The following is an 11,420-nucleotide window of genomic DNA, read 5'->3' on the forward strand; positions in this document are numbered from 1 at the left end:
GTGGACACCAAGTTCAGCGTGAGCCAGCAATGTGCCCTCATGGCAGAGAAGGCCAACCGCATACTGGCTACATGAGGAAGAGCGCTGCCAGCAGGTAAAGGGGGGTGATCCTTCCCCTCTACTCAGCACCAGTGAGGCCCCATCCGGAGGTGGTGGGTCCAAGTATGGGCTTCCCAGTCTGAGAGAAATATGGACCTGGTGGAGCAGGTCCAGCAAAGGGCCACTGAGATTATTAAGGGACTGGAGCATCTCTCATATGAGGAAATGCTGGGAGAGCTGGGACTGTTTAGCTGGAGAAGAGAAGGCTCAGGGAGTTTTTTTTATTAATGTTTATAAATACTTGATGGGTGGATGTAAAGAGGATGGAGCCAGGCTCTTCTCAGTGATGCCCAGTGACAGGATAGGAGGCAACGGGCACAAACTGGAACACAAGAAATTCCATCTGAACATAAGAAAACACTTTTTCACTGTGAGGGTGGTCAGACACTGGAGCAGGTTGCCCAGAGAGATTGTGGGGTCTCCATCCTTGGAGATATTAAAAACTACAGTCCTGAGCAACCAGTTCTAGTTGACCTTGCTCTGAGCAGGGCATTGGACTACACAATCTCCAGAGGCCCCTTCCAACCTCGGCCATTCTGTGATTCTGTTATCTTCTGCTTCATCACAATATTCCAATGCCTATTCTGGCTTCTTTAGTTTCTCTTTCAGAGTAGGATTATTGAGAGAAAGGGAAGCAGCAATTGGGTGAAGTGGTAAAAAGGTGCAACAAAAGGAACAATTCTGTCTTGGTTTTAGAAGTGATTTGAAGAATAGTTCTTAATTTTTTTTCAGAACTGAGTCTATATTTTTAACCCAGTGTGTCCCTTTAACTTTTTTCTTAGAGTTTTAACCCTTGAATTCATGCAATTAAGAGTCCTAGCTGATGAAAAAGAAATAAAGGTAAGTTTCACTTTTGTGGCTACCAAGATAGCATTAAAATTTTATCCCTAAACTGCATATGCAAAAGATATTCCACAAATAGTAGGGTATTGTGCAGTTCAGCTTTTCAGGTTGGGGAGCTGTCTGAAACAGGGAAAAAAAAACTTGCTATGAATGATCACCTGAGGGGAAGAAAAAAACAAAACCTTGTTTGGAAGGCACAGAAAGGAAAAGTAAATAGCTTGTCACTCACAATCAGAGAAAAAACATTGAAGCCCCTGAAGGCAGAAATTTAAGAGGCATCTCAAATCAATTTGATTCCATGTCTTGTACTCTCCAGTAGATACATATTCTGCCAAGGTCACCCTTCTCTTGGTTAAAGAGTATCAGTGGCATGTACACCCTTGTTCAAATAGTTTCCCTTCAAAAAGGTTTCAAAATAGTTTCTTCCTTTGGATCTCTGCATTCAATTGTACAGTATTTTTCTGTAACAAGGGGAAAAAAAGAGGGACTGTGTATCCAGGCACCAAGTTCTTTTGCCTCCCAATATAGTGCGGAAAAAAATCTTCCTTTATAAATACAACATGGGTGCTGACTGGCTGGAGCCTGCTTAACCTAATGAGCTTAAAATCTTATTTGTAGTGGACATCTGTCAAGACAGAAGCAAGGTACACAAGTCCTCTTAATCCGTTAGCTCTAAATCCATCAGAGCTTTCACACGCCTTTTTTGCATCAAAGAAGAAAATCTGAGTGGAAACAATACAATGGGATCGTGCACATCATCAGGACCAGATCTTGGGCAGTAGGCACATGAGATTCCAAGTAAGCAACAACACCAACTGACAATAAAACTGGGATTGCGATGAAAACTTGTGAGAAAAGGGCCGGTTTGGAGTTCAGGATGAAACAGTGAGTTTGATTCTTTCTTGTATTTTCCCTGGTCATTTGGATATTTAATCAAAAATAAAGCCAAAAACGGAGAAAAGATGGGCTGCACACCATCTCACAGCGAGATTGCTAATAGCATTGCAAGAAATGGTCTTAAGGCTTTGAATAAACCCAAAGGTATTTTGCGTGTTGATCCAGGAGATAAAGGAATTCCATTGCTAGTTAAAGGTTCGTCTTGTTACACTATTGATGAATTTGGTCAGTATGAGATTCAGAGGAAAGACTGCCTGACAGAAAAGAAGAAGCAAATATCAGAGCAAGACAAAAATAATTATTTCCAATTATCTTCCAAGGGTCATTCAGATCCGCAGATTGCCAGGGAAGAAAAGAAAATTGAGAGGACAGCCACAGATGCTGGAGTAGCTATGTCTGAACTTATTGAGTCTCGAAAACATATCACTGAGGACATACAGATCAGAAAGCAAAGCTCCTGTGAATCAGAAGCATCAGCTTTCATTTGGGATGACAAGAATGAAAGCAATGGAAAGAAAATCCCAAAGAAAGGAAAAAAGCAAAAAAGTCATAAACTGGCAAAGCAAGGTCAACCTTGCAAAATTAAAGAAAAGTCCATTTTGTCTCAACGTGAGACAGAGAAAAAGGTAGATTTCCCAGAACTGCTTGTTAAGGCTCATCAGAGTGCTTATGCCTATTTAAATCCCAGCCTCTCCAAATATGAAGCTATCCTTCATATGGCCAGCCAGGCTACGGAAACTCAGCTCTTCTTGCAGCAGATGGTAAGCTTCCTGGTGCTTCGCTTTGATGAAATTAACCAGCTCTTGGAAGAAATTGCCAGTGATGGGGAAAATCTTCTCAAAAATGTAGGTGGGAATCTGGCATGGCCAGCAAAAAAAGATTTGAAGGAGCACCCTGATCTGTTGCAACAATTACTGCAGTACACAGTCAATAAAATGCAGTTACTAAATGGAATGGTGGCTTCCCTCACCTCCAATGCCCTGCAAGAGACCTGCAACTACCTGCAGTCTGCTGCAAGCAACTTGGAAAGAAAACTGAAAGCAAAGCAAAGTTTTGATGAGCGCCTGTTACGGACAATAAGCCTGCTTGAAGCCTCTACAGTGGGATCCTCTCCATCCCACAGTGATGACAAAACGCTCTGTTCTGAGGACAGTGGCATTGGAGCAGACAATGAATCTATCAAAGATTTCAGTGCTCTCAGTCAGCTTGGAAAACAAGCAAGCTGTGATTCCTGTGCACATGGCCATCTATCCCAAAAGCATACCAGAGCTGTGGAGCACACTCGTGATGGGACAGCATYGCCAGGCGCAGCCACACCCCATGACTATGCACTTGAAAGGCATCTTAAAGATATATTTCACTCATCTGTTCAGAGTAGAGAAGTGACTTATTGTCAGGGTAGAGTACCAGAAGATATTTCTGCCATGCCCCAACATGCAAGCCTGAGCAAAAGCCATTCTTATAACTCCTTCCAGTCTGATTCTACTCAGGAAGGTGAACATTTCAAAATCTGTGAATCCATAGATTTTCCTTCTGATGATGATGAAGGCAGCACCCTGGGAGAGGACGATGACAACACAAGTTTATCAGAAATGGGGAAGGATATTCTGCCAAGAAGGCCTTTGTCTTCACCTGCGGTAACTGATAAGACACAAAGGCAATCTACAAAGAGGACAGAGAATGCAGAGGCAGAGGAAATGATTCTGAAGATGAAATATGCCATCAGTGAAAAAATCAAGTTTGTTCCAGCTAAATCTGGGCATAAGGAATGGATAGAGGATGAGAGTGGAAGGACAATCCTAAGAGCAAGGCCCAGTACAGCAACGGGTAGCCAGAAAACCTTAGTGAAACAGCGGCGGTCCAGGTCAGAGGAGTCTCTCAGAAGCCAGGCAGAAGACCCAACCCTTCTACAGCTTCAAAGAACTCAAAAAGAGCTCAACAAAAGACTGGAAATGTTTTACAGAAACAAGGACACAGACAGCAACCAAGAGCCTTGGAAATCAAGAACAGCACCTTATTTACAGGATGAGCATGTAACATCTAGATCCTCTAGCAAACTGAAGGCTTGCCTCTCAAAAAATTTCAGCATACTGCCTAACCAGGATAAAATCCCTTTATATACGGTTGATCAAAATCCAGCCAATCATCTGGATGAAAGAAGAGGCAAGAAGCCCTTAAGACCTACTGTGTCCCCACAGGAGTCATCAGGCAGCAAAGATGACAAGCCTCCTGGAACACAAATCCTGAACAGCAGTAGCTGTGCCTCCCGCAAGTCTGTCAAAAAGCTTATTGAAACATTCAGTCCTACTGATGATCTTATAAAAGCCACACCTCTAAGATCTTTAGGACCAATAAAGTGCATCAGAAAATTTGGACTTCCAGTTATTCCACCCACCCTTCCCTTTCAGAAAGGCCTGACACCTTTAAATCTTAAGCATCGTATTTCACCAGTAGAAGACATAAACCTTCGAAACACCAATGCAGTTTGTTCAAACTTTTCAAATGCCTTTCCTCCTGTACCAGCTGCAGAATTAAGTACAAAGGGCACAAAGGAGGAGACTGATGAAGACATTGAAAATCTGCCACCACCACCTCCTGAAGTGTTAATGGACACTTCCTTTGGCTTATCTGAATCTGAAGAAACTGTCAGAAAAGAAGGAAACTCTTCAGAAGATACCAAAAAGCCTGCCAAAACAGAACTTCACACTACTAAGAGAGCATACATTTCCCCAAAAATCAAAGCCTCTCTCCAGTCCATTGACTTATTACCAAGTAAAAACATCAACAGCCCCAATGTGATTGCTAATAAGGTTGTAAGGAATACTGCAGTGGATGAGAAACTTCGGAAATACTCTCTGGAACTGAATCCTACCAATGTGCACGTCCCTAGCCAAGAAGAGATACTGGCAACCCAGAGAAAAGAGGCTGCAGATTTGTATAAGCAAACCCGTAAAATTATTCCTCTTCAAAATCCCAGTGAAGTTTCAAAAACATATGGTAACAGCTCAGAGAGCAAAGAGCCCAGTTCGCTTGCAGCTTCAATGCAATACCAGAAGCACGGTTCTCCTGATTCACTGAGAAAAAATGAAAAAGGCTCGGCTTTTGTCGGGAGAGTCTCCCCAACAAGAACTCCTCCTTCATCTCCACCAACTGAGAAACGGCTTTTCAGTCCACCTGCACATCACAGACACACTCTGCAGGCATTTAACAACTCACAGCCAAGCTCGCCTACTGTGCAGAGGAAACCTAGTCCCCCAGCTAGCCCCCGGGTGCCCAGCCCTCCAGTACAGAAGAAGCTGCCCTCTCCGCCAGCCCTGCAGAAACTGCTCAGCCTGCCCATGGGACACCAGCAAAGCTTGCCAGCTCCACACAGGTTGCCAGGTTCCCCAGCTGGCTGCAGAGATGCGAGCCCACCTCCATTCCCAGCCACCCCCTCCCCACCAGCCTCTCCATCTCGATCTTATAAGGGACTTAAAGCCAGTTTGGATACTGGGGACGAGCAGCAACCCTTCTCCTCAAAGAGAAGCAGCAATGTTCGTTCAATATTCTGCCCAGTGACTTCCTCCTTATTTGAAGCCAAACCTCCACCACCACTTGACAAACCCACAGCAGAGGTCACAAGCCAGCCAGAAGCTCCCCTGTTTCCCCAGAGGAGCAGCGTGCTTCTCAGGCAGCCTGGAGACCGGCCCAGAAAGCTGTCTCAGAGCGCTGCCAATCCTCAGCCTTTTGTGAAGAGAAGTTTCTCCGACCGCCGGCCAGGGGTCCAGTTTCGTCTTCCTGCTCCTGTGTCAGCTGGCAGTGAACCTGCACTTAACCAGGCAAGGTAAGAGGTACTTCCACCTTAGGCCAAGAAAGAAGGGATATAGCACTATGTTGCCTTTCTAAGTTTCTGGTGGGAATTTATTGTAATTAAGATATTCCCAGGAAAGGGGCCCTGCTTATGTGCAGAACAGATGTCCGGGCAGAGACACCTATACAACATTACCTTGCCCAAAATTTCAGTAGACAGTCAGAACAAAGGAAAAATTTTGTTTTCCACAGCTTGTTCAAGCCTTACACTGTCTGCTGTGACACGCGCCCCGGGGGAGAATTCAGTGTCGCCTTCATGGCACACAGCTCCCCAACTTGGCTGGGGGATAAAGACATCCACATTCAATTCTTATAAGCTATGAAATAACCTTCAGATTATCAACATCTTTAAACAACCATGAAAAGGTAAGGTTGGACTGAGAAAACGATATCATTCTTAGTATCAGCCTCTAAGCCAATAAAACATTCAGCTGAATTCTGTGTTAAAATATTTCAAACAGCCAGCAAGAGTGACTGACAGGTAATGTGGAGGCAAGGGTCTGTATGGACATAATTATAGCCTGAAGCTTTGAGCTTGTCATGTAGGTTTTCAGATCTAGGCACTGATTTCAAATCTAATGGGTCTGTAGCCCAAGCCCAGTTTTCAAAGTGGAAAAATCTCCCATAGCTACCAGAGATCCGTTGCTGTGAAAAAATCAGATTAAAGAAATTTAAGCACAAACATGCAAATTCCATGCACCTAACAATTAGTGGACATTTTTGAAAAATCTAGGCTTATCTTTAAATTTGTTCCACCACTTTAATTAAAAAAAAAAAAAAATCACAAAAAAAGGCCATGAAGTGGAAATGAGTATTTGGGAAGTACTCTGAGATCAGTGTAATGGCCTGCAAGTACAAAGCGTTGTTATTCTAGTTTCTCACCATCTTAGTATGTTTAAGTTCATTAAGCTTTAAGCTACACAAGACGATTAAGACCCTGTTCATGTAACCTTTCCTCACATGAGGAGTATTTTTACTCTTGCCTGCAGAACAGCTGAAATCACATGAATAGTCCAGATGAGTAGGGACTGCAAGACCAACCCTAATAGGAAATAAAATTGCATTTGTAAATGCAAACACACAATGCATTGTGAGCAGAGAAATGAACTTGTCTGCTAAAGTCAGGTGTCTAGGCATTCCTCTCCCAAAAACAAAATAAGAACCAAGTTTCTCGCACTCGTAATAGAGGAACGTGCTGAACAAAGCACGAAAAAGCCACTAGGAAACACTAACAGTTTTGCATTCTGAGTTCTAATATTGCATTATACTCTGACATTCAAAGATTTCCTAAAAGAAATCTACATTGTTGCAGGGGTTTTTTGTTCTTGTTCTGTGCAATGTGAATTCAGCTTCGGCTACTCCAGGGTACGCTAGCAGAAATAAATGTTTTCAAAAGAGGCTTTATATCAAACCTTGCAAGACAAAAGCCCTGGCAATTTTATAGATCAATTTTAAAAACAGTTTATTATAAATTGTTAGTTAATTCACACTTCAATGGTGTATATTGTCTATGTATTTTAGTTTGTCACAGCATGAAGAGTAATATAAAAAAGCACTGTAAATCATCTTTTTCATGAAAAACATATATCTAAGTGCTAAGAAATACAGCATTTCTAGTGGTTTTGGAAGGATGATATATATACCGAGCCAAATTCATCTTACCGTTTATGCAAATGGACGTCAAGAGTAGTCCTACTGAATTAGTCCAAATTTATGTTGGTATAAGCAAATGAGAAGTTTATTCCATTAATTACCACATGCTTTGCTTTAAGATGTAATACACTATTGTTTCTTTTCTTAAATTTAAAATAAGCTGCTTGGAGTAAACTTTTACAGATCTTGCTTTGAATGTCCTAATATAAACATCATAGCAAACATGCTGACAGGCAGAGATGTGCTGTTTTAGGAGTCTGCATGTTGCAGAAACTCCAAGAGCCCCTGTCACCACTGCTGCTCATCTCCTCCTGCTGAGAACCAGCATGGTTGCCACAGCTGTGAGCCCCACATGCCACTGCACCTGTGCTCTTACAGTGGATGTCTTTGACAGAATAACAGACAAACTGCCACACACTGATCCATCTTGCTCCTTCAAGTTCATTAACTGCATGAGACTTCCTCTCCTTTTCAACTCATTCATCTGACGGGGGAAAAATTCAGCATTTTTCTCCAAACCAGAGGCTRTATTCTTAGAACTCCACATTCTGACAATGTTTACATCTGATTTCAACTTTCCAAGCTATTCACACCCAGCCTCCTTTCCTTCGTTCCTTCCCTTGCTCTTCCTCTCTGCCAGTTTAGTAATGCCTCTTTATACTTTTAGATGCATTTTCTCCCAGATGAGTGCTATGGTCCTCTCCCTGTATACTGTTCCTACCTTCCCTGAGGCTGCCAGCCCCCATCCCTTCAGTGACCTGCTCAAAGCTCCTTTCCAGCTCCTCTACACACAGGAACTTCTCTTAAAGCATGCACAATTTCCTCTGATGCTGACTGCCAGATGTGGAGAAAGGTCAGGAGAGTGAGACAAGAAACAGGCCAAACGCAGAGAAAAAGGGATCCTCCATCACCCAGAGGTGCACCCTTACCCAGCCGGCTTCTCCATGGCCAGAAACTTCCCCTTACTCCATACATCTCTCCCYGCACCTTCAATAGGTACCACACTAAAGATAGGAAACAAAACCTTGAGTGTTTAACAAACTTCTCAGAGATAATCATTCACATATTATCCATTTTGATGGATGGACAATACTTTCACGTTCCAGCATCTTAAAACAGTTACTGACTGATAATTTTTATCCTGAAACAAAATACCACGAAAGTCTGGTATTTTCTCCAAAGTACATTGGCCTGGCACACCAGACATATTATGTGCTGTATGAGTAAAAGATACCTTCAGATCTGAAAAAGGTAGAAAATTAGGAAAGTCTAAAATGAAAAAAAAGTATTTTTTTGATTATTAACAAGTTCAAGCACTGGTCACACTGCAGGAGGGAGGGGAACAGATGCAAACCTGCAGTAGCATCTCTTATGGGTGAAACAGTTTGAGAATCAGTGATTTAGCCAGTTTCTCAGGTGCTTCTGCATATTCTGGGATGTGTCCTTCCATTTATCCATGCACAATTAAAACATCCATTCACTGAGAAGCGGATTACTAAAGATTATCTGCCAGGAGCTGGTACAAGCAACATGTTCCAGCGATCCATCAGGCAGCTGAGTCCGCTCTCCCACCCACCCCATTTTAGCAGCAACACCAAAAGAGGCGGCGACTTTCCTCTCATTCTGCTAGCTAGCATTGCCAGCATTAAATGTCAGTGCTATATGGAGATTTGTRGGTCCTCCTGCACTCTCACTGTTCCCCTACAAGGCAGGAAATGCTCCTTTCCCAAGTATATCTCCTTCCTATGCAATGCTCTAAGGAATATCAAGACTTAAAATACCATTAACACTAACTAGAGCTGGAGCTAGAGCTTTTGTGTTAGTCTTAGGGCACTTGGAACAAGACTTTCAAGTTAAGGTTTCAGTGCTCAAGTCATTACAATTGATATATTGAGCAGCTTTGCTGGTTTCTAAGCTTGGTCGTTTGATAACAATCAACAGTTATTGGCATATTATCAAGGCATAACATGTACAATTGCTCTGCTCACAGAAATCCTTTTAATCTGTAATAGGATTTCTGTGTATGTAGTTAAACAAAATATTATTTTATTGGTGCTGTTAATCTCCCAAGAGATAGAGCAGAGATAAAAGATTAAATGCTACTGAGTTATTGTTCAAGACAGGAGGGTTGAGAAGGGATTTGTTTCAGTGAGTCAGGCCCAAAGCAAGCAGTGTAAGTGAGACCTTCTGCATTTGGGGATATTTGAATCTGGATTAGAGTTTTATGACTGGTCACAAATCTCTTCATCCAGCAATTCAAATCATTAAAGCTCCAGCAGGTAGAATACGAACATAACAGCTTGTTTATAGTCAAAAGCTAATTCAGTTTAAGGCAGTTTATGTACTAAAAATACAAAAATGATTCCCAAATAACTCTGAAATATTTCCTCTTGTTTAGCTTCATATTGCCCATAGAGTGAGATATTCATGAACAGCTTTACTGCTATAACAAGTCTTGAGTCGTCAAAAGTGTAGGCAAACCCTAAAACTCTAGAGACGTTCATTCAAGTCTCTGTGCCCCTAGAGGTTGCCTATGTGACCTCAGGAACATTAGTTACCCTTTCTGTGCCTCATTTCTCCTGTCTGCAAAGTGACAGATTTATACCACCAGAGTATGTACCCCATAGTCATGCTGACATATTCAGAAATTACAGTAAGCAAGCTAAAAAAAATACATCACAGAGGTAAGACCTTTCTTCCACTGAAATTTGGATTTGGAACAAGACTTTTAGCTCAGACCTGTCTTTATCCACAGGTGAACTCAAGTTCATGCTGATCTCCTATTAAACATTCAAAATATTTACTTCCCAAGAGAGTTTTGGGAGGGGACAGTACAATGCATTTGGCATCACAAAGGCGGGAATGTGGAGAATAAAATCCAGATTGTGTATAACTCTGTACATAGAAGGAGACAGGGAATTACACAGTACTTGTGCAGTGCTTGTGCTTAATGGGTTAACGTAGTCTAATCAGCATTGTTTTAAAAAGTCATGATTCCTTAGCCTCTTAACTTTAGCACCTTTCTCTCTGCAGCTTGGAGGAGAGCCCCAGAAAAGGAGGTGACTCTTGGAACAGCCCTTGCATCTCTGAAATCAAGGAGTCCAACAGGTCAGCTTCTCACCCTGAGCTCTGTGTCGTGGGCCAGCGACTGCAGAGGGAGTAATGCCAGCAGCGCCTTGGGGGACAGAAAGCACAAGCAAGATCAGGACCCTGGAGTGATGAAACAGCCTTACTCAAGCCTCCAAATCACTGCATCAGACTTTACCAAAAAGAAACAATACAATTGCATTACATCTAGAAACCCAAACTGGCCCCAAACATCCTAGTGAATATCAGCAGGGTGGTAGCCAGCTGCTTCTCCTTTTGATTGTGTTTTATGATTTAACTCAAAGATTTGCATTTAGCAAAAGACATACTTAGCAACTTGGCAGGTTTGAGGCAGATTGATTCTACAAAGTCAGAGCCTGTAGCCAAATCCTTTGTTTCACTATTTAGCTAAAGGAGTTGTAAACTTTCAGAAATAATCTTTATTTGACATGCTATTTATTCATGAGGCATCACAGCTTCTGATAAGTAAAAAGTGGCTGTTGTGATATTTCCCAGGGTGGGAAAAATCCTGGACCCATTGGATTCTATTACTAAAATATCAATGGCTCCAGCAAGGCCACAACTTTACGCTAGCTATGAACATGCAGAGAGAGAATAAGATGAAATACAAGTTAAAAAGAAACCTTTTTTTACAGGAATAAAGTAATGATATTATTCTCACAAAAAAGCTTTGATCTTCTAAAGCACCTTTGACTATCACGTAATCTCATTACCCCCTAACTCCCAGGATACAAGGTTTAATCCTGATTAGAGTAGTTTTGTAATAGCCCAATCAAACTACCTTATAAATCCTAAGGCACCTAAGGACATGTAATGTTTTGGTTTGGTTTTCTTTTGAAACAGAATGCTGGCACATAAGAAAATCCTGTTCTACCAGAAACAGGTTTATATTCTTTCTGATTTATGCAGTTTGAGGGGATTTATTGTAATTTTACTGAATAGTCTGGGCAGACCATTGTTTAAAAAAAAAA

At 41.9% G+C, this 11,420-nt stretch overlaps 1 protein-coding gene across 1 annotated transcript; it reads left to right on the forward strand.

Annotated features, from left to right (window-relative positions):
* Positions 1 to 1,904: 1,904 nt before the first annotated feature.
* On the forward strand, positions 1,905 to 10,504 carry PCARE (photoreceptor cilium actin regulator). The gene is made up of 2 exons (XM_026084468.1): positions 1,905 to 5,662; positions 10,375 to 10,504. The coding sequence occupies exons 1-2, from the start codon at positions 1,905 to 1,907 to the stop codon at positions 10,502 to 10,504; spliced, it is 3,888 nt and encodes a 1,295-aa protein (XP_025940253.1).
* Positions 10,505 to 11,420: the final 916 nt, after the last annotated feature.

The sequence above is a fragment of the Apteryx rowi genome, unplaced genomic scaffold (assembly GCF_003343035.1).
Source record: "Apteryx rowi isolate R43461 unplaced genomic scaffold, aptRow1 scaffold_64, whole genome shotgun sequence".
NCBI lineage: Eukaryota > Metazoa > Chordata > Aves > Apterygiformes > Apterygidae > Apteryx > Apteryx rowi.